General features: G+C 39.2%; 1 protein-coding gene across 1 annotated transcript in view; it reads right to left on the reverse strand.

Annotated features, from left to right (window-relative positions):
• Positions 1-23,987, reverse strand: part of hspa4l (heat shock protein 4 like) — a 58,979-nt gene extending 34,992 nt beyond the window's left edge. Inside the window, exons 1-6 of the mRNA XM_073042807.1 lie at positions 23,720-23,987; positions 19,730-19,787; positions 18,771-18,911; positions 11,359-11,481; positions 4,749-4,848; positions 508-641 (exon numbers count right to left, since the gene is read on the reverse strand). Of these exons, the coding sequence (XP_072898908.1) occupies positions 508-641; positions 4,749-4,848; positions 11,359-11,481; positions 18,771-18,911; positions 19,730-19,787; positions 23,720-23,826 (663 nt within the window). The 5' untranslated portion in view covers positions 23,827-23,987. The remainder of the gene's footprint in view (positions 1-507; positions 642-4,748; positions 4,849-11,358; positions 11,482-18,770; positions 18,912-19,729; positions 19,788-23,719) is intronic.
• Positions 23,988-24,910: the final 923 nt, after the last annotated feature.

Here is a 24,910-nt window from a genome sequence, read left to right on the forward strand (position 1 = left end):
CAGTCCATTTAATGTACTTGTTTCACATAACTTCATCACATATTTCCCCTTTTTCCTCTGTTGATACACAATTTCCTGTTTGAATATGCATTGTCATTCCTGTTAGTTAGCAATCATGGGAGTAAGGACATCTGCTGAAATGATCATGAAAATCAATTTAAAATTTTGCCCAACTGGCTTTTTACTATAAGGCGGTTTTTGAATGTAGCTAGCAAATTTTCTGTTAGAATAGTACACAGAAGTTCAATTGGAAGAATAATTTTACATGACAATAGACTAATGAAGTTTACCAAGACTGGAGTTCCACATACCTAATGGATAGACCTGAACAAGACACTATTTGCCTATCACAAAAGCATTGCCTTATAAATGTGCCAATGAACCACAATTAATTGATTTATAGTAGTTACCAGGTATTTGTTCCAACTTCATTGTTTTAACAAATAAAAAACATTCAATTAGAATTAATCTACTGCAATTGTTATAAACCAGATTTACTCTACTAACCTTAAGTTTTCCCTTGTTAAATGCACAGATTGAAGCCTGGTAAGATGAATGACCCATATCTACAAAGACCACATTCCTTGGTTTTTCTTCTGGAGTTGGTAAATCTTGTTTGTAAATACCATATGCAAGAGCAACTAGAAATGAGAAAAATTTAAAAAGTAGTTGAGAAAACAGCAGCTACTCCAACACATGAAGTTGAATTTGTGTATTTGTCAAATTTACAGTTAAACTGTCACTGAGCATTAGCTCATCAAAATTCAGATCGCCACAATCCTGTATTCATCTATACTTAATGTATATTTAACAGGAATTACTCAAAGGTTGAGCAAAAGTTATCAACATATGGGATTACCAATGCTGCAATTTCTATGCAAACTTGTTCAAAGAACAAGTACAGTGAATGTTGCAACAAATTAAAGGAACAGAGAAATCAGAAAAGACCATGCATAGCCTTACTCAGAAGTGTCACAGACATAAGTAATGTAGTATATTTGAGATCTGCCTGAGTTTAAAAATCAATGACCGACTTTAATAGAAAAAACTCCCCCCCCCCCCCACTTAAAATACAGATGTTACTGACAAACAGTGCTGTTTTTCTGCTGTAGATATTCCCAATGGCAACTGCTTAGAATTCTACACAAGATCAAATGCTTTCATTTTTCTTCTTATGCCTGAGCTAACCATTACAGCAAGTCTGGGTAGTAGTGTCAAGCATGCAATTATATGTAGTGATGTTGAGCTGCTTGCCCTAATCTTGATGGTATGCTAAATCAGCAGGGTGTGCTCCGATCCAAACTCAGATGTTAACTGAAGTATACGCTGAGATATGTGTGGTTAGGACCTACGGGGCTTGTTCAGAGTGCTATACTCATGTGGAATGATGGCAAGTTTGCCTAGAAAAGTTCTTGCAATTCAGCTTTTTTCCTTCAACAGGAGGATGATAAGTAACTACAGCATTCTGGGAAAATTTAAACTTTTGTTTGATCTGCAAGAGGCCAACTTAATGCCAAAACAAAACAAATAATATGATCCATGTTTTCTTAAGGGAAACAAACAATTTATGATTTGCATTACTACAATTTGCCCAGGTTGTTCACCTCCAAATAGTTGATTTAGATCAAAGGAATTTGGTGCTAGCCGTAAATGCCCTTCAACAATGAATAGAAATTAGAGGAGTAGGTCATTTGGCTGCCCAAGCCTATTCTGCTATTAATTGGCAGATCTCAACTTCACATACCTGACTCTGCAATAGCTTTTCAACTCCATACCTATAAAGAAGCTACTGACCCATTTTAAAATATTGAAAGAGCAGTAATTTCAATGGCTTTCTAGAGTGAAAAAGTTGTCTCACGCCTTGAATTCTACATTGTCCCACAACAGGAAATATGTTCTCTAAATTTTCCCATCAAGATCACTGGATGTTTAAATTATCCCCTTTTCTTCACTAAACTCCAGTGGCTACAAACCTAGACATTCCTTCATAAGATAACCTACTGAATTTAGCTACTAGTCAAGTAAACTTTTAAAAAATCCTTCATTATGCAAGGAGACTAATCCACAGTACCACAGATGAGATCTCATCAATGCCCCATAAAACAGAAGGAAGCCTGTCTCCCTGTATTTAATTTACCACAAAATAAACACCATAAAATAATACATCATGGGAACAGGCACGATGCGACACAATGGCTGTACTAAGAATGATGCCATATTAAACTCATCCCATTTGCCTGCAGATGGTCCATATGTCACCATCCATGCATATTCATGTGCCTATCTAAAAGCATTTTGATTGTCACCATCTGTTTTCTACTACCATCCCTGGCAGCGTGCTCTGGCATTTCCACTATGTGGAAGGGAACTTGCCCAGCACAATTCTGTTAAACTTTCCTCCTCTGACCTTAAAGCTGAGCTCTCTACTTTTCTAGCCTGGGATAAAGATTCTGGGCATCTACCTTTCTTTTTCACCTTGACTCTTCTATTCTTGTCCAGTTTCTTTCTACTTTGCATCCAGTTTGTCTTAAGAGTTTAACACAGTATTTCAGTATTTACAAATTCCTTGTAAATTTATTGTGCAACTTGTCTCCCAACCTCTACTTTTTAATAACAAACTTCAACAGGATCTGTAACAGTCAAATCAAGCAAGTCAGCATGCACAACAGGTCTGATAAATGTCTGCTGAAGGAACTCAGCCTGAAACATCAACTGTACTCTTTACCATAGATGCTGTCTGGCCTGCTGGGTTCCTGTAGCATTTTGAGTGTTGCTTGGATTTCCAGCATCTGCAGATTGTCTCATTTCTGACAAACGTAGCTTGCTCCACATTTTGTGCTTCAATTTTAAACTGCAATTTTTAACCTGCTTCCCTAAATTTGATGAAACACTAAATATTCCCTTAGGTCCCTTTGTTCAAAGCTACTTAGAAATCTTCCTACCAAAATCATGCATCTCATTAACCTAATATGAAATTAATTTGCCAATTAGCTGCCCAAATCCACATTTGTTAACATCTTATATTTAATAATTTGTCTTTCATAACTTTATACTTTATTTGGGGGTTCTCTGTAAATCATTAAATTACTATGTACAGTGAGATGGTAATGAATGAAACATCTCCTCACCATCCTCTAGTCACATAGCCCCCAACTATTCAGGACATGCTTTTCTCCTCATACCCAAACCCACAAATAGATTTTCCTGGACAGATCACTTCAGCCAAATAAATAGGTTTCTAATTTCTTTTTTTACCTTGACTCTTCTATTCTTGTCCAGTTTCTTTCTACTTTGATCCATGGCCTCTGTGGACTTGAAAAGTTTCCTGTACTCAACTTGCACATTTTCAATATGATGTCACCCCACACAAGGATGACCCAAAGAACCTTTTCACTGAGGGCACAACTCATCTCCCTCCAGCCCCATCTTTCCGTATGAGTGGAATTAAAGTTGTTCAACATGAGAACAAGATATGAGCTGTCATAGGTCCAAGCCAATTCCTTCCTTCTTTCAGTCTTCATTATTCTCCATATAGTTTTGTTGCCAGTTTTGATGACAGAGTATTCCATACCACAGCTTCAGGTTTTTACTTAACAATAGCTAATAGAAGTGCAATTTCTTGCATTTTTTTCTCTCAGACCTCTCCAAAGGATTGATTTTCCAATTCTCAATATCCACCCCTCCAGCCTCCACATTCAACGGACCATGCTCTCTAATTTGTCAACTACAATGAGATGGCACCTTGAGACACATTTTTCACACTTCCATTCTTTAAGGACTGCTCTCTTGTTGACTCAATTCATTCTTCCATCTCAACTTTCAACAACTTCCCTTCTTAGAAAAGTCACGAGTCCCATAAGATGCAACACATGATATTTTACCTTTTGCCTTTCTCTCACAAGACCCAGCCTTTGAGGTGAAACCACAATTCATCTGCACCTCTTCTGTTTTATATTAAGTATTCAAGATCCATTTTGCTTTTGGAGAAATCTAATTGATAAGACGACCACTTTGCAAAAATCCATTATGCAAGAGCAATTCATCATCCAGCTGTGTTTCGTTTCATTAACAACAAGCCCACTCCTAACTATACTTTTACCTCTTAACACTATCCTAACAAGGCTCAGTTAAGCTTTGGCTGTCATATATGTAAAACGGTTTCAGGAAATGAATTAAGTTCAAATAAACAGCCTTTACAATTTGCTTTGCTGTGTGTGTCAGATCTGGTCAGCTCTGATGCAGTTCTTTCCAGAGACACTGACAGATCTACCAGTGATTTTGAGACTTCCTGCAAACTGCACTATTTTCTCTTTTCTCACTCAACTCCTTTTTAGACCTTCTTCAGACAGATCAACTGTAATTAACAAGCCTTCATGCTTTCCCAGCTGCCATCCAGGATCTCAGCCCTGTCACTTTATTTGCTTTATCCTCAGTTAAAATGGTTTACACTAATCTGAAACCTTTCAGAGAGTAATTAAGTTTTAAGCTTTCAGCAGTTCGAACTAAGTAGAAATAATATTGACTAATCCAAATCTGCACTTGGTGTTTTGGTACTTCTGACCAATATCTTCACAGGCATTTATATTCAGTTAATACTGTGCACTTACCCTCCTAAAGCTGTAGTACTTTGGCTTCTGTCACTTGGACAATATGATGAACTTTTACCATCACAATACATCACTAAGTAAGATGAAGTTTACCTACACTTATCTCAGCAACAGGCCAAGATACAGTGCCTCTTCTTTTACCTGCAGTAGTGTCGTTCATCAGTCGCAGACAATTAAGCCCTGCAATCTTAGCAGCAGAAATCATGGATCTTCTCTCTACATCACTGAAAAAACTAGGGACCTGTCAATAGATTCAGAAAATCTCAGATTTTAATATTTTTTTACATAAATGTGATATACATATATATGCCAGGATCCAACAATAACATTCAATGTGATATCTCACAACATGTAACAGTAACATTTAATTGCAAGTAAAATTTTGCAAATAAAAATCTTCAACAAATCTTATTCCCATGTTTTTCAGCAATTTAATAAAAAACATTTTGTAGTCATTTCAGAATATGAATAACTTGTTTCTAACTTTAAAAACATTAATTTGTTCACAGTATTTACCATTTAGTGCCAGGAAACAAGAAGTTATTGGCTGGGGTAGAAGGAACATTGGTAGAAGAAATGTTGAGGTTTGCATCTTACAAAATGCATATCAAATTACCTTAATGTTAATCTACAATTTGTATTACACAATAGCTCACCATTAATCTCCCCAAATAAGAAACTGCTGAATTAACTTATTGAAGTTGCAGATGACATTGTTCTTGACAAGTTGCTGAACAATGGAAGCCCATAGAACCTATAGTGTCTGCAAGTAGTAGTGCAAAAGTTCTTTTGAATTAAAATTTCCCTTTTCATAATATTTTCTAAAACCAGTCTAACCCACTCAAAGCCATTGCATTTTCATCTTTATTACACATTTCCTTTCTTGAAGCTTAAATGTAATTAAGACAAAATATTTCCCAAGATCTTGAATGGCTTACTACCAACTCATTATAAGCAATTATGCAGTAAAATGTTTAGAGCTGCAAAGGTAGAGATAAAAATCCAACATATTGTGGCTGCCATGAATGTGTCTCATTCTACTAAATTTTGGCATACTTATGTTCTCAAGCGAACAAATAAATAAATGGGAAAAAATATTTCAACTTGAGGTACAAACTTGGCCAGATGAAGTACTAAGAACTTGAAGCCAACCACATGAAGGCATGGGTTTCAATTTGAATTTCTCCTATTTTCTGTACTATTTATTTTTCCTTAGGAAAAGATTTTCTCAAATATACACACTAAGAACTGGATTGTAACTGTTCATTTCACTGTAGATTATACAGCTGTTAGTTAAATAACAGGAAATAAAATTGGATAATATTGACGCCAGGCATAGTGCAGCCATTAGCCAATAAGCATTAAGATCAGAAAAACTATGCAATTTATTCTGTCAACATGATGAGAATTAAAGTAGTTATTTATTTTAAGCATTTGATACCAATATTTTACAAGTTTATTAGGCAAACATTGATGTAACATAAACAAATGAATGCCCAGCAATGTTTAGGATATGGACAGCAATAACAAGGGAACATTAGCTACCCTTAATAGCTCTTGGTTGTGATTATGGACTTGGAACTATTGTAATCTCAATGGAAAATGCCCTTTATTACTATTAGGTAAGAAATGTTATCATTTTCAGTAATGATGAGTTTACAACTCAACGTGTTCACTCCAGGATTGTATACGCCATTTAAAAATAAGACTATGATGTTATTCCTCCTGAAGTTGCTGGATGATCCTTTCTGCTGATACAGGTAGAACTAAAGATAAAGTAAATTTAAACAGTTGTAATTTAACCACCTATCTAGGATTATTAATATTTAATTCAGTATCCAGGTGCAACTCAAAGATACCATTTTACACTTGACAGATTTAAACTTTAGTCATCAGCACATCATCATGAACAAATAGCTTATCCTATCCTATACTGTTCTATGCTCGTGGACAGCACTACTGATTAGTACGCTAGTTCTCGACTAGCAGTATCATGAAATAACCAGCTTCAGTTGTTAGTGTGCAGCACATTTAGCCCAATTAAGATTCTGGTAGATGGATCACATGTCTATTACCAAAAGTCAGGGAAATTTTCAGCACTATTGCTAGATGTGATCATCACACAAGATTGTTACCAGTCTTCCATCATTCCAAATATGAATAGTGTACTGTTCCAGTATTTTAGGCATCACCAACCCATGGGATTCCACCATTACTGTAAATGTCATGGACTACTTAGGATAATATTTGGCCAAGTAGACCATTAATTTCTTAAAAGTAATCTTTACAGCCAAATTTGAAACAAATGCCTTTTAGCTTATTGAAGATCTGATGCCAGCTGAGAACTTGAATGACAATTTATTCTGTCAATGAATGAAGGTGGCTAATACAGTAGTACTTGGTTTCATTAGTTTTGTTCCATCTTGAATATTTGTCACCCATAGATTAATTGGTTTGGTAAATACCATGAAACCTCTCAACTTCCCTTGGCAGCCATGGCTAGATCATTTTTCTTTGTGATTTCCCTTTGCCATTGCCCCTCCCCCAACAAATCTTTAATGGTTTAATTTACTCAATACTTAACGTTTAGCTATTGCTCATTTACTATCATAACTTAATGTTAAATCTACAATAGGTAACTCGCACTTCCTACCTTCAGTTTGTTCTGTTGAGATTTAAGACCCTGGAGTCAAATTGACTAAACCTTTTGTTTATTTTTTCAAAAATCAAATTATAACAAATGCATGTTACTCATAATTCTGAACTATTGACTATCCTTTTGTCACCACAATAGTCATAAAATATCTTGTCCTGTATGGGACACTCAATTTTCTGATTGAGAAAATCTCAAGTGAACATGCTACCATACTTTTAAGTGTTTTACGTGCACAGCTATATTTTAAGGACTATTTGGTGCTGTTCTAGTTACACTCTCCAGTAATTCAAATTGACCATTTAGCTCGAGAGTAGAAAGTGAAACTAAGCCTGAGTTTAGATACTGTAATGATATCCTGGTTATAGTTCACCACACTCATGAATTTGAGCTTTGAATAAGGGGTGCTCCAGATTTGTCCTACTGGACATGATAATCATGCCACACATACCACATCATGTCTGCTCTGAGATGAGACTAATTTTTAAGAGTTATCATAGCTAAACCTTTGCTAGAGTTAACGGCTTATTCCCCCCATCATTTTATGAAAGTGGTATTATTTTATGGAAATGGTATCGGTGAAGTTGCAAATGGTGGGAACATGCAATAATTTAATAAGCTAATCCAAAACATAACTATGAAGCATTATGTATCTCCACCATTGGTTGTATCTGCCCTGCCAATCTGAGAGCGCAAACCTCATCAGGCTCATTCTGGATTTCATTAAGTGTAAAAGTCAGGCTATTCCTGGTCTTTCAGCTAGCACTTGGCATGGGTTCTGCTAGCAGGCTTCATAATTAATTGGTCACACCAAGACCTAACCAATGTATGGTCACTACTACCAGCAATAGACACCTTGTTTCAGTCAATTTACCCGCCATGTCACTACTGAGAAAGTCATGGAGTATCCTTGTATTTGTGTTTTGGGGGGGGGGGGGGGGAGAGGAAGAGAAGGGGGCAGAAATGGGAACCCTATGTGACAGAGCATCAACAGTTCAGTAGCTTTTGTAATCAGTTATTGTATTAACCCATTAGTTACCAGATTTATTGCATTCCATTTCACAACTTCCACTTAAGATCAGAATCTGCCACAATGATATATTTGCAGTAAGTCTGCAAGGTGAATGCAACTCTCTAAATGGTTACCATCTCTACAGGGAAAACATTTTGAAAGAATACATTCCAGAACAGAAAAGAGCAGTTCTTGCACGTGTATAGAACCTGTAGAAACAGGAAAATGGAGGAACCATGGAAACTCCATTGTTGGAGACACAGATGGGAATTTCTGGATTCACTGTATGTGGCTTTCCTTTTACCAAACAAAAGGCACCTGGAAAGGGCACAGTTTTCAATAAGAAGGCAAGGCAACACAAGGAGACAAATCAGAGCTAGTCAGTACTTATGACAGAAACAAATTGGTATTTCTGGAGGAACCAGCCTCTTGTATAGTTCTCATGCATGTTGGAGCAGATTAGTACATAACTAGAATAACTGGAGAGGGAAACAGGGCTTCAGGTTCTTAGAGCCATGACAGTTTTCGGGCAGGAGAGACATACTCATGATAAATAGGTTGAACCTCAAGGACTGGGACTAGTCTAAGCTAGTACATGAATGGCCTCTAGTATGTAGTAAGAGGAGGAAAAGGCATGGAGTGCGAACATTAGGAATGGGCAGTAACAGTGAATAAATGAGAGCAGAGACCAAGATAGGTATTTAAAGTGTGTGGTTGTAAACAAATGTGGCAAACTGAAGAATAGATAACCGTGTGGTATATATGGTTTGACTGAATTTCTTTGCTGATGTAAAAGGTTTGAAAAGAATACAGAAGCTGTCAAGCATAATTTTAAAAAGCATTGATAAATGCTTACAGAGAACAGAGCACAGACTGGAGTCAATCTAATAAGGCTCAGTACTAGTATGCATCGGTAAGAAATTGACTTGATGGGGAAGCAGCCAATGGTTACTCACCATGCCTACAGGATTGTAGATTATGTACACAGATTGCTAGCGGTGTTTTTTTAAAAAAAAAAATAGTGGATTCCAGCTAATTGGGCCATCGATTAATCAGGGTAGCTGCTTATTTGAGACAGTTCTTAAAGGGCAAAAACTAATCAAGAAAATAGCCGAGATTTCCTTTGTTTATTTGGGACACTATACCGCTTAATGAGGACAGGAGACAGTTGCCAAACATTTTTGTAACTAGTGTCAGACATGTGCACTTGTGTGGCCATTAGACACTACACCATGCTTAAAGAGAACAGTTTTTAAATAGCATCAATTGCATGTGTTTGGGTTCAAAAAGCAGGGATTTTTGCCTCTAATAGTTGGTGAAAAATGAGCAATAAAACAATTCAAAACTGTTTTTGCTTACTGCTGTTTCAAGCATACAGGCTTGCAGATGCTAGAAACAGCCAGGAGTGAAAATGGGAAGATTTCACTACTTGAATTTGTCTATACTTTCAAATTCTTGAATATTACAATAGAAATAAAAATTGAGGATACGATCACCAATAGCATATGAAGGCAGTCCATTATCTACATCAGGAGTCTGCACTGATTGTTAATTTACAATCAAAAGAACATTATATCCTCCGTTGATAACTATTAAAAACTGAAACTATAAAGAACTAATAGTTTTATTGTACTGCGGTAGAATTGATAGTGTTCTAATTTGTTCTGCATTTTATTTAAATACATAATTTGTTACTCAATTATAACATTGTAACTACTTCCATAAAACTTTAGCTTATTGGGACAGCTGCTTAATTGGGCCAAAATATACTGGTCCCTATTAACTGGAATCCACTGTATATATTTTCGTCTTGCTTTGGATTTCAAATGTAAAATTAACTTTCACATTTTAAAACATGGTGTAAAAAATTTCGAAAAAAGTCATCGTGAATACACTAAGTAAATGAATGGGCAAGTGGCAGATGAAATACAAAAAAAACTTGGTGACAAAGAAAGATAGAGATCAAATGTCAATTGAGGTCCTTTGGTGTGCAGGAAAAGATAGACCGAGACACATGTACATCAAACTAGGGCATTCCACCAGATTCTGATCACCACACTTAGAGAAGAACATGAAAGTCCAATGAGAAAATCCTAAAAAACATGTGGAAAATATCTTCTGCAATAGTTCCAAAGATGAAGGATTCAGGATTTATGTTACAGAAACATTAGGTTATTTTCTCTTTGCAGCAAAAGTTAAAAAGCAGTATTAATAAAATTAAATATGATGGTAAGAGAAGGCACAAAGGGAAGTGATTCCTATTATAATTCAAAGAATAGGGGAAAGAACAGAAGTGACGAACAAAAGGTACTTTTCGTAGATAAGGTGTGTTTGAGGGGTTCAGGAAACAGACCAAAAATAGTTCTGCTATACATGTTGGACAATTATGGCTTTCAAAGTGCAAACTGTACAGGTATGCAAGGGAAACCACAATTGTATTTAAGGCTTTGGTAATAGTCTAAGCAATGAGATTAAAAGGACTTTCTGAAGGGAAATAGCACATTTACAAATGGGCCACAGGCTCATCCTGCACCATATTCCATTATAACAAAAAAAAAGCCTTATATTAGCTTTATTATTTTTAGAGCACATAAAAAGGCTACTAGTAACAATTTAAAAAAACAGTGAAAGGAACCACATCCAATGATTTAGACTTTTACATCTTTGGAGTAGGTCATGATTTGTGATTGATTTACCTGGTTCATATACCAGGGTCATTTGGGAGTACATTTTCATACTTTGACAGGAAATACAAAAAATTATTAACCAATACCTTCAAAGAATGAAGACAATACTTGCTGGGAACCCAAAAGTTTTCCACAATTACATACAATGCACTACAGCAAAGTATTACAGAATTTCTTGAACTTCATCTTGGAATAAAGTCAAAAAGCTTGCCATCTTGAGCAGTTAGATTAAGGTAACTTCTTTACAAAAGGATGTCACCAAGGAAGCTACTTCTGAAGAATTATTCATTTCCATCCAGGGAGATTAATAACATCCTGGCAGTTGACTGGTTTTCAATCTTAGGAACTAAGTCTAGGATAGCTTTGAGATTTTGCTGGCGTTACTTCAATCCAACCTACCGAAATTACACAGTCAGTCACGGGCTTCTTCAGCGCATTTTCTGAAGTCTCTTTGAGTTTAGTCAGTAACGTCCCCATTATTTGTTCAACAGCAAAAACTCGTTCTTCATTCAAGTAATGTACCTGTAAAAAAATGTTACATGCCAAATTACCCAGTTTTAAAATAATAAAGTCGAGAGAGAAGAGGAAATAGGAAAAAAGAGACAATAATTTCATTACATTTTTTGTAACTGCCAGTTTAGATCATGCCTGGATGGCACCCACCAACAATAAAAGAAATATAAAGTTGTTAGCACTGATTACTGTGAGCTACGGTCAGGTATCAGTTCAACAAGATTCCTGATGGCCAGCAACAATGATCTCAAACAGGCCAAAAAGACAAATACATTGGAGAATTCTCACCAGGCAATATACACGCAGTGGCCACTTTATTAGATACGTCATGTACCGAAAAAGTGGCCACTGAATGTATGATTGTGGTCCTCTGCTGCTGTTGGCCATCCACTTCAAGGATTCAACTGTTGTGCCTTCCGAGATTCTCTTCTACACACCACTGTTGTAATCCATGGTTATTTGAGTCAGTGTTGTCTTTCTGTCAGCTTGAACCAGTCTGGCCATTCTCCTCTGACTTGTCTTATTATCAAGGTGTTTTTGCCCACAGAACTGCCATTCACTGGAACATTTGTTTTTTGACTTGTGCATGAATATCCCAGCAGATCAGTTGTTTCTGACAAAGTGAAACCACCCTGTCTGGCACCGACAATCATTCTACAGTCAGTTGCTTAGATTACATTTTTTCCTCATTCTGATGTTTGGTTTGAACAATAACTGAACCTCTTGACCATGTCTGTATGCTTTTATGCATTGAATTGCTGTCTCATGATTGGCTGATTAGATGCCATGAGGTTGGAGGCTACCGAGACGAAACACGAGGTGTTGTTCCGCCAACCTGAGAGTGGCCTCATTGTGGCAGTAGAAGAGGCCATGAACTGACATTGTCAGAATGGGAAGCGAAATGAAAATAGGTAGCCACTAGGAAAGCCTGCCTTTTGTGATGGATGAAGCAAATGTGCTTGATGAAGCAGTCTGCCAATCTATGTTGGGTCTCACCGAAGTAGAGAAGGCTACAGCAGGAACACCGGATACAGTAGACAATCCTGACAGAGGCACAGGTGAGTTGTCGCTCCACCAGAAAGGATTGATGGGGCCCAGAGTGGCGGTGAAGGAGGAGGTGTAAGGGTAGATGTAGCCTTTGTCCTGTTCGCAGCAATAAGTGCCAGTAGGGGGATCAGTGGGGATCGACAAGCAGATAAGGGAGACAGAGCAATTTCCTGAAGAAAGCAGAGAATGGGAGTAGGGGGGTTGTGAGTGGGAGAAAGATGTGTTTAGTGGTAGGATCCCATGGAAGGTGGTGCAAATTATGGAGAACGATGTGTTGGATACAACATGTCAGAAAGAGAATGGAAAGTAGAATAAAAATGTATGGTCAATGGGAAAGTCCACCTTTTGTGATGGATGGAGCAAAGGAGCTCAAAAAAAGGAGGCCCCCCCCCCCCCCAATCTATGTTAGGTCTCACTGATGTAGAGGAAGACACACCAGGATGCAGACACTTTAGGGATGGTAGGCAAGGACAAGGGAAACTCTGTCCCTTTCATGGCAGGGGTAAGATGTGGTGAGGACAGATGTCTGGGAAATGGAGGAGATGCAGGTAAGAGGAAACATCAATGGTAGTGGAACGGAAAACCTATTCTTGAATGACGACAATGACATCTCAGATGTATTCTGCAAATCTTGAGCAATACATAAAATGGTGCAGGAACTCAACAAGTCAGGTAGCATCTGTAGAGGGTAATAAACAGTTGGTAGACTATGAAAGAAAGGAGGAGGGCGGCACCGGTGTGAGGAGATGGGTAGGTGAGGGTAAGGTAAGTGAGAGGGTCACCAGAATGGTGAATGGAAAGAGAGAGAATGAAAAGGGACAGAAGTTACCAGAAGGTAGAGAAATTGATGTTCATGCCATCAGGTTGAAGGCTATCCAGATGGAATGAGGAGTAGCTCCTTCTACCCAAGTATGGCCCCATCATGGCAGTAGAGGAGGCCATGGTTAGGTATGTCTGAGTGGGAAAGGGAAGCCAACTGAAATGGATGTCCAACCTGAGATCCTATCTTTTGTAGCAGATGGAGTGAAGATGCTTCATTTCAATTCCCTGAAATTGATGACCTCATTTTCACCTCAATGCCCAGACCCTATACTGCTGTGGTCCCATATGGGCCCCAGCTATTCTGTCTTTTTGTTGGCTGCGTGGACCAGTCCATGTTCCAAGCCTGCATTGGTAGGTAATGCTCCTCATTTCTTTCTACACTACTTTTGACAACTATATTGGTGCTGCTTCCTGCACCCATTACAAACTTGCTAATTTTATCAACTTTCACTCTGCCATCAAATTTACTTGGTCCATTTCTGACACCCCTCTCTCTCTTAATCTTTATTTCCATCTCAGGAGACAGGCTGTCTGCTGATATCTCTTAGAAACCTACCGATTCTTAGTTATCTTGACTATACCTCTTCCCGCCAGTTATTTTGTAAAAATGCTATTCCCTTTTTCAGTTCCTCCATATTGTCCCATCTCTTCTCAGGTTAAGGCTTTCCATTCTAGAACACAGAAAACCTACAGCACAATACAGGCCCTTCAGCCTACAAAGCTGTGCCAAACACATCCTTACTATAGAAATTACCTACAGATATCTACAGCCCTCTATTTTAAGCTCCATATACCCATCCAGGAGTCTCTTAAAAAGACCCGATCCTATCTGCTTCCACCACCATTGCCGGCACCCCATTCTGCAAACATCACTCTCTGCGTAAAAAAAACGTACCCCCTGGCATCTCCTCTGTACCTACTTCCAAGCACCTTAAAACTGTGCCCTCTCGTGTTAGCCATTTCAACCCTGGGAGAAAGCCTCTGACTATCAACACAATCAATGCCTCTCATCATCTTATACATCTCTATCAGGTCATCTCTCATCCTCCATCATTCCAAGGAGAAAAGGCTGAGTTCACTCAACCTATTCTCACAGGCATGCTCCCCAATCCAGGTAACATCCTTGTAAATCTCCTCTGCACCCTTTCTATGGTTTCCACATCCTTCCTGTAGTGAGGCGACCAGAACTGAGCACAGTACTCCAAGGGGGTCTGACCAGGGTCCTATATAGCTGCAACATTACCTCTCAGCTCCTAACCTCAATCCCACGATTGATGAAGGCCAATGCACTGTATGCCTTCTTAACCAGAGTCAACCTGTGTAGCTGAGTGTCCTATGGATTCTGACACCAAGATCCCTCTGATCCTCCACACTGCCAAATCTTACCATTAATTCTATATTCTGCCATCATATTTGACCTACCAAAATGAACCACCTCACACTTATCTGGGTTGAACTCCATCTGCCACTTCTCTGCCTAGTTTTGCATCCTATCAATGTTCTGCTGTAACCTCTGACAGCCTTCCACACTATCCACAACACCCCTAACCTTTGTGTCATCAGTAAATTTACTAAACTGCCCCTCCACTTCCTCATCTAGGTCATTTATAAAAATCACTAAGAATAAGGGTCCCAGAACAGATCCTACGCCCCTTCTTGAAAAAGGGAACAACATCCACAACCCTCCAATCTTCCGCAATCTCTTCCCTCGTCTCCCACGGTAGCCTGGGGTACACCTCATCCAGTCCCGGTGGCTCATCCAACTTGATGGTTTCCCAAAGCTCCAGCACATCCTCTTTCTTAATATCTATATACTCAAGCTTTTCAATCCACTGTAAGTCATCCTTACAATTGCCAAGATCCCTTTCCATAGTGAATACTGAAGCAAAGTATTCATTAAGAACCTCTGCTATCTTCTCCAGTTTCATACACACTTTTCCACTGTCACACTTGATTGGTCCTATTCTCTCACGTCTTATCCTCTTACTCTTCACATATTTGTAGAACGTTTTGGGGTTTTCCTTAATCTTGTCTACTAAGGCCTCATGGCCGCTTCTGACTCTCCCAATTTCATTCTTAAGCTCCTTCCTGATCTTCAAGATCTCTATCATCACCTAGTTTTTTTGAACCTTTCATAAGCTTTTTCCTTCTCTTCTTGACTAGATTTACAACAGCCTTTGTACACCACGGTTCCTGTACCCTACCATCCTTTCCCTTTCTCATTGGAATGTACCTAGCAGAATTCCACGCAAATATCCCCTGAACATTTCCCTAAGAACATCTGTTCCCAGTTTATGCTTCCAAATTCCTGCCCGAGAACCTCATATTTCACCTTACTCCAGTTAAATGCTTTCTCAACTCTGTTCCTACCCCTCTCCAATGCTATAGAACATACAAGAAAAATCTTTTTTCAAAGAACAGGATTTCCTTTCTACCATCATCAATGCTGTCTTCACCCTAGGGATGCTGTTCTCCTTTGTCTTTACTTATCATCTCAAGAGTCTCTGCAGCCAGAATATCCATTCTTTGTAACTTAAGCCATCTGCAACATGATCCTACAGCTAAACACATCTTTCACTCCTTCTGCTCTCGAAAGGGATTGCCCTCTACCCGACTTCCTTGCTCACTCATCTCCCCCTTCACCCATGGATCTCCCTCCTGACACTTAGCTCTGAGCTCTGCAAGTATTACAAGTTCAACACCCGCCCTTGCAGCTCTGCTCTTCACATCATTCAGGACTCTAAACAGTCCTTCCATGTGAGGCACTCAGCTGCAAGCCTGTCAGGGTCATTTATTGTACCTGGTGCTCCCAGTGCAGCCTCCTCTACATCAGTGAGACCTGACGTACAGTAGATTAAGGACCACTTCCAACGAACACATAGACTTCATCTAGCACAAAAGGCAGGATTGCCTGGTGACTATCCATTTCAATTTGACTTCCCATTCCCAAAATGTGTTTCCATGGTCTCCTCTACTGCCACAATGAGGCCATACTCTGGTTAGAGGAGCTGTATCTAATATTCTTTCTGGGTAGACTCCAACCTGATGGCGTGAACAGTGATCTCTCCCCTCCCCCTCTCTTCTTACCTGCCCATTCTCCTCCATCTAGTGCCCCTCCTCTTTCTTATATGGTCCACTGTGCTCTTCTATCGGATTCTTCCTCCTTCAGCCCCTTCCATCTGTCATATCCTAACTTCTTACTTCGCCCCCCCCCCCCCTCCACGCACTGGTTTTACTTATCACTTAAAAGCTTGCAATCCTTCACCACCCCCACCTACTTATTCTGGAATCTTCATCCCTCTTTTGCAATCCCGCTGAAGGGTCTCAACCAAAAACATTCACTGTTTATTCCCCTCCATGGATGCTGTTCGACTTACTGAAATTCTCCAGCATTGAATTTGAACTTATTGATCTTGTATTATTTTACTCAGCTTCCACAAAAATATTCCACACAATGTTTTTTTAAGGAATAGCAAACAATTTGGCCCATTGAGCCCATGATGCATCTGGGATCCATCGCTAGTACAGTGGGGCTTGTGACCCTCTCTACAAACCCCATGTAAACCATGCCTGCTGGAATGTGATGCTAGAAATCCCTTATAATAAAGATTTTACATGAGATTCTTATGCAAAAGAAGGATTGTGCAATTGGATCCTGGATTTCCTCACTTACAGGCTTCAGTCAGTACGGATTGGCAACATCTCCTCCGCTTCCTCCATCAGCACAGGTGAATCACAACACTGTGTGCCTAGACCCCTGTTCTACTTGCTTTACACTTATATCTGGTATCATAACAACCTTTTGCTCAATGAGATCCAGCATGACATCTAAAACTTTGACAAACTTCTGCAGATGTGTAGTGGAGAGTATACTGACTGGCTGCATCACAGCCTGATATGTAAACACCAATCCCCTTGAACAGAAAATCCTACAAAAAGTAGTGAATTTAGCCCAGATCATCACCAGTAAAGTCCTCCCAACCACTGAGCACAGCTACATGAAATGCTGTAGTAGGAAAGCAACATTGATTATCAGGGATCCCCACCACCCAGGTCACGTTCTTTTCTCACTGCCGCCATCAAGGTGGTGGTACAAGAACCTCGGGACTTGCATGACCACAGTTACTACCCCTCAATCATTAGGCTCTTGAACAAAGGGGATAACCACTTGCCCCACAATTGAAATGTTCCTACAACCAAGGACACTCTCAAGGACTCTTCATCTCATGTTCTCATTAATTATATTTGCATTTGCAGTTTGTCTTCTGTACTTTGGATGAACACCCCAGATAGGCAGTCTTTCATTGATTTTGTTATAGTAGCTATTATATAGATCTGTTGAGAATGCCCACAAGAAATGATTCTCAGGGTTGTACATGGTTATACTGCATGTACTTTGAACTCTGATCAACAGTATAAAACATCTGCTCAATATGAAGTCTTATGTCACAAGACACTTTCTAATTTCAATCAGTTTTAAATAGTGAGTGATGTTGTCAGCGATATTAATACTTAAGTAACTCCCAGTTTTTACTGCTATGCTGTAGGTATTTCATTTTTAGCAGTTCTGTACGAGCAGTCTGTTCTGCTTTTAGCATGTTTGGGTTTGAGCTAAAGGGGCTGTTGTTCAACTTAGAAATATTGTGTCAGCCAATCAGGATGATGGAATTGGGAGAAGGTTCTAGAGAACGTTGGGCGGAGAGGTTTTGGTGATGGAAACTGGTGTCGGTCAAAGTCTTTTCGGCAGGAGGGAAGATGGCTGAAGATGCCGTCTCTGTTGCACAAGGTGCTTTGTGCAGATGAATGGCTTCAAGGAAGGACCAATACTCCCGTGGGGAAGCCTGTTTATTCGAGGTGGATTTCGAGCAACATTCAGAAGGTGGTGTGCGCTTTCACACAGACTGTGGGTCCAGTACATGAGTTAAAGATAACTTCAAGATGAGCTCCAACTTATGTGTACATTTGGACTGGATGAACTGTAATAGGCCCTTGAAATTTTTTTTTCTTTTCCCAAAAACTGTTCCAAAAAGCTGAAATTTGTAAATATACTCTCTTTATAATTATACGCAGTCTGTTATTCCTTGCCGACAGTGAGATTGGGGTTTGGGTGGACAAGATATCCCAATTTTTGATGGGACCCAAGTCAATCGGACCATAGACGTATGGAGTTAACAAGCTGCATCTCTAAAGATGGCCAGTAAAAAGGGGTTCTCTTATAAAAGCTTGCAACTTATAATGTGGTTCTCCTTGATTAAAACTTTTCTTTTGAAGATACTCCTTAAACACTTCTGATCATGCCCAAGAGCTGCTGGTGTAACTTTGCACCAAATTTTGTTTGATAACATTCAGTAAAACACTATGGAATTCTTTATAATTAAAACTTCTACACATACTAATTAACATTTCTCCATAAAGAAAAAAAAACTTACTTTGATTCCAACACTGCCACTTGGTAACTTTTGAAGCTCATAAGCAAGCTTGTTTTTTTCAGTCTGCACAAATGGGTCATCGAAGGTCCTGCCATGCAGTCGTTTAAAACCTTGTATTGTATTCTTTGCATTGGTCACAATCTGCAAATTGAAACATTCACAAATATGGCAAACAGCAACACTGACTAAATTATTCTTAAAAATTATTATTCCTACAGAAACTACTTCTAACTTTGGAAACATGATTTCTTCATCTTTATAGCAAAACCACCTTTATAATTCAAGGAATTAAGTTTTTTCTTCAGTTTACTATTCAATGCAAGTATTTCATAAAATACCACAATGCAATTTGTTAATACCAACATCAAACATTTTATATCTCAGATTACTGTAATTATCTCTAATGGTGCAATAAAATTTTTTGGCAAGTTAAAACTCCTATTTTCTTAAATTTTGGCTTGCAGAAGTTTTGTGTTTGACTCCTCAGAAAATATTTTTGCACCATTGATCTAATGATAGTAACCTGAAATTTTACATAATGTATATACAGAGCAATTGGATAGATTTTGTAAGCATTTTCTTATTTGGCAGGAAATATTAATATCTGTTCAACTGTTTACAAATGATAAAGATAAAAGATGTGTAATGAAAATGTATTGCTAACAAGAATGTAAAAATAGCCACCACTCTGAACATAAAATATCAGCTTAAACAAAAAGGGAAATTACTAAAAAGAATAAAGTGCATACATAGCAGGAATGCAAAAACTAAAATTAAAGGACCTTGCGTACAAAAAGCATCATACATCTACCTTCAAATACACTACAGAAATTTCAGACTTGTGCGGCAGTTCAGCAATATTGCTAGATGAACCACAATGAAAATTTTGGCAAATGCTCACATTCAAAAGATACAAACAGTAATTTGTTGTCGAAAGGTAGAATTCAACACTTTCCTACCTGGATCTTGGCAGCTGCTCCAATTGCCCGATTTTTAGGTCCCAGTGATACACAAGCCCTGCAGCAAAACATTAAATAGTTAATAAGCTATGTTATACTGGTTAAAAAAATAATTCACACATGACAACAAAATATGAGATCAAGGAATATTGTATTATCTTCATGGAAGTATTTGCAGCCTTTCACAAATTTGTTTTATTCTTACTGTTGTACTATACATTATCACATGTCCTCATTATTCACTGCAATAACGTTACCAGCTTTGGACTCCGTATAGGAGGACAACTCTTCATAATTTCCCCCATTTCTGTTTATGCATGGAGGGGACAGCAAAGCACAGTAACAATGCAAAAAATGTCCGATATTGTAATTGCCTTAAGAGCTGGAAGTAACACAATCAGAACCAATGTTTCACTTTTCAAGTTTTCGTCACTAGCATATTAAATGAACATTTCCTTTAAAGAGGTAGCAAACAATACCCATTCCTCACATCTCAAAATTATCTGATCACATATTCCACTATGCACAAACTAACCAGTCCTTCCTGATATCATAAATATTCAAATATACATCTTGGTTTAAAATAATAAAAAGGCAAAAGTATAAGATTAATGTTACATGCTCATCTTTAATTCCCAATTTCAAAATCTGTATAAAACCTTAACTTTATATTCTAAAATGATACAGAAAAAAACTATTTTGTAGTGTTCCATCACTAATTGCGTGTAAGATGCAAGCATGAACACTCCTATTCCACCATTATTGTAAGAGAAACTCAAAACTGCATTCATTGCATGAAAAGCAAAATGAAGAATGATTAGTGAAACAAAATAAGAAAAATAGAAGCATACTTGTTCGAAGAGTAGCACACCAGATTTATCAAAAGCATTTTATCCATCTCGGATGCAGATATACCACCGAAAGGGCAGGGTCAAGGAGCTACACGGACAAAATGCTGGAGGGATTTAACAGGCCAGCCAGCATCTATGGAAAAAAAGTAAACAGTTGGATGTTTTGAGCTGAGACTCTTCATCAGGACTTGAAAAAAGGTGAGAAGTCAGAGTAAGAAGATAGGGGAGGGCAGGAAGAAACCTGGAGCAGATCCAAGTCACTCCTCGGGCAGGAATGATTACCGGAATTACTGAAGTTCAAGAACTAGATGTTGCAGCTATCAAATTGGAGGCTATTAAGACGGAACACAAGGTGGTGGTCCTCCAACCTGATTGTGGCCTCACTGTAGAAGACAAGGCCACCGGGCGATCCAGGCTTTTCTAGCAGACAGAGCGCAGATGTTTGGTGAAGTGGGTGGGGTGCAGGGATCAACAGATCAACACTGCACTCACCCACATCTCTTCCATTTCATGCACATCTGCACTCACCCCATCCCACCAGTGTAGGGTTGCTTATGTACTCACCTACCACTCCACTAGTCTCTGTATCTAGGACATAATTCTCCACAAATTCAACTTGATTCCATAACTAAGCACATCTTTACATCCCCCCCAAACTTTACACAAGGGTTGCTCCCTAGATGACTCCTTTGTCCATTCGTCCCTCCCCACTGATCTCCCTCCTGGTACTTATCCTTGTAAGCAGAACAAGAGCCACATCTGCCCCTACAGCTCCTTCCTCACTATCATTCAGGGCCCCAAAAAGTCCTTCCAAGTGAAGTGACACTTCACCTGTGAGTCTGTTGGGGCTGTAGCCTCCTGAATATCAACAAGACCTTACGTAATTGGGAGACCACTTCACCAAGCATTTATGCTCTGTCTGCCAGAAAGAGCTGTGGCCACTCATTTCAATTCTACTTCCCATTCTGACATGCCAGTCCATGGCCCCCTCTTCTGGTACGATGAGGGCACACACAGACTGGAGGAACAATACCTTATATTCTGTCCGAGTAGCCTCCAACCTGACGATATGAACATCGATTTCTCAAACTGCTGGTAATTGACCTCATCTTACTTGCCCATCACTTCTGTCTGGTGCTCCTTCCCCTTCCCTTGCTTCCATGGGCCTCTACCCTCTCCTATCAGATTCCTCCTTCTTCCGCCCTTTAACTCTGACACCAATCAATTTCCCAGCACTTTACTTCACCCTTCTCTCAGTTTCACCTATCACCTATGACCTTGTACTTCTTTCTCCCCTACCCCACCTTCTTACTCTGACTCATATTTTTAAAAAAACTGCCCTGATGAGGGCCTCCGCTCGAAACATCAACTGTTAACTCTTTTCCATAGATGCTAACCGGCCTGAATTCCTCCAGCATTTTGTGTTGTTTGCTCTTAATTTCTGAAGTTTTTATTATAATGCTAATACAGCAAAACAATGATAACACACTTGATCTCCTGAAGGTAAATATGACCATGACTGGAAAATAGCCACCTTCTTCAAAAAACATGTGTATCCAACATCCAGAAAACTTTGGAGGAGCTGATGCACCCCACTAGCAGACTGTGCTCAAATCTTGAGGAAATGTAAAATGTTAAGAAAATGAGGCAAAACTATTAACTGCACAGTAATGAAGCTTCCAATCTGCACTGAAAGACAGCAGATATGTGACTTAAGTATTCCAGTTTTTAGGTAGTAGTGATTATTATGAAAACACCTACATCCTTCTTCTCCAAGTAAAACGTTCAACTATGTTAAGACTATTCAAGTATCAAGTACTTTCCTATTGAAGCCAGTTAGCAGAGTCTCCACTTATCAAACCAAGTCTTGGTACATGGAAGGGTGGATCCTAAGAAATTTTAGGTTCAAATCTTCCATTAAAATTAACATTTTGGATAGCCTCTTGACTTAACAACTAAAGAGAATCACAGCACCCCCTAGGGTGTCAGGTTAGAATTGAAATACCTACCCAGAGCATGTTTTTTTAGCTTATCCTAGAAGAAAATGTTCAAATTTCACAGCTGTATTTCTCCATTATAAAGTTATGAAAAACATAATAAAACTGCACAGGTATCCAATATACTCCTCCTGTACATGGTTTTTCCAATACAGTGCAAGTAATATCCCAAGCTTTTATAACAAGTCATGGCAGGAAAAAGTGGTGTTTGAACATGACATTAATCTTCAACGCATCAGTAATGAATGCCAAATAAGAATCGGGGAGCATTTTTTTTTAAAATGAAAGACCAGTGCAATATGAAATAACGAGAAAGGAAGTGGCTTCCAAGGCAAGTTACGTCTTATTAGTACTTACACCATGGAAATCTAAGTATTTGCAACACATGGTACTTTATCGAGTACCACAAGACACAGTTAGCCTCCTGGACATCCATTAAATCGTCATTGCACTGTAATTTTAAAAATATAAATGATCGACCTTAATAATAGCCAAGGAGGAGAGCGTTAAAATACTTTGAAAAGGCTAATTTAATAATCAGGGTGGAGTTTGTTTGAAAGGACGTAATACATTAACGCACGAATGAATGAAATGGAAAATTCAGAATGAATGGAAAATGTGCAACTCTCAATGGACGGGAATACTTTAATCAAAATTGTTTTAAAAATGTAAGCTCGAAAATCGCGCATTTATATTTTATGAGCGTTCCGTTTAATAAAGCGGCAGGTGAACGATAACGTTCTCTCCTGTCATTTTCGAGATAACCTCGGAATTGGTGACTGAAGGATCTGCTCATACATCCAGCTACTGAGCGCTGGATACACTCTGAAGCACAGCAAACCCATCAAATTTACATAATATACGCCGACTAACTTAACTATTCCTTTCCCCCCCAAACACCGAGAGTGACGGTAGTACAGTCGATCCACACCTAGCTCCAACGTGGTGAGCAGCGTGGTCACAGGAGAGGAGTGGAGTGGCGCACATCCCTTCACACCGACTCCACTGGAACAGGCCCAGACACCACCCCACCCCCACCACTACCCCGCGGCCCCCAATTCACCCGCAGGCTCCTACGCAGCCACGAGAGGGGCAGGGTTAACGACCTTGTCGCATAACTGGGAGAAGAGAGCGATACTCACGGTGTACACCTGTCGCTGTACTCATTGGCGATAGTCTCGATGCCGCCGCTCCTCGCCACGGCGATGTAGCAGTTCTGGAATCCCACATCAAAGCCAACCACCGACATTACCGCTCTTACGGTTAACCAATTTACAGTGATACACAAAGCCCTGACAAAAATCGGACAGGCCAACTACACCGACCACCAGTCTACGAGCACCAGTAATAGCCGCACCACCACTGCTGCGTGCGATAACCGGCCGGTAGAATGCTCCAGAAAAACGCCGCAGTCGTGACGCATGACGCTCCCACAACCACCCGCCCACCGATGAAGCTGATTGGTAGATATCTCAGCGATTCATTGGCTGGCCATACTTTAGCACATATCAATCAAATGTGACGCTGAGGAGGTCGCTGAGTCATAAAAAGCCGTGGAGGTATTGAGCTAATGCGCATTTTTTTCTAACATTGATAACATTTCAGAGCGATCTAACACATTAGTCAACTAAATATTCGAGATTTGTTGATGCCTCTGTTGAGGCATGGAAATTGTAAGTAATCGCAGACGACAGACTCCATGATACAATGAGGTATTTAGTGTTGAAAAACAAACTGCAGATGCTGGAAACCTGAAATTAAATAGAACATTCTGGAAATATCCAGCATCTATGGAGAGGGAAACAACTAATATTTCGGGTTGATGACCTATCATCATTACTGAAGTAGAGCGAAAATGTGGCTTGAGTTGCTATAACACAGAAATTGATGCAGTTTGTATAAATGTATTTGAGAAGTTGGAAACGCTCTCACAGCATAAGATCAGCCATCGTGGTCAGATAATGAAACAAGGGTGGAGGTTCTGATGAGTGATTAATGAATTCACTGTTCTTTTAAAGAGCTACTTTCTGAGCTGTAAATTTTAAGTCATTGGGGTACTACGGAACGCGGCTATTTGAGTCCGTCTCAACTCTATTAGTAACCCCGCCAGTTACACTCTCTGCTCTATTCTTAAAGCTCAGGAATTTTTCTCCCCGCCCCGTGCCCATTTGGTTCCCTTCTGTTCATTGATCAATGTTCCCTACAATTTGTTGAATCAGTTCCAAGGAACTTCAATATAGAAAGAAGGGATGCCAAGCGTTTGTTAGGAAGAATAAAAAGGTTGTATGATTCCTTAGAAACAAAGTATCCGCTGAGATAAAGGAATCGGCTGT

This window comes from Hemitrygon akajei, chromosome 4 (assembly GCF_048418815.1).
Source record: "Hemitrygon akajei chromosome 4, sHemAka1.3, whole genome shotgun sequence".
Lineage (NCBI taxonomy): Eukaryota > Metazoa > Chordata > Chondrichthyes > Myliobatiformes > Dasyatidae > Hemitrygon > Hemitrygon akajei.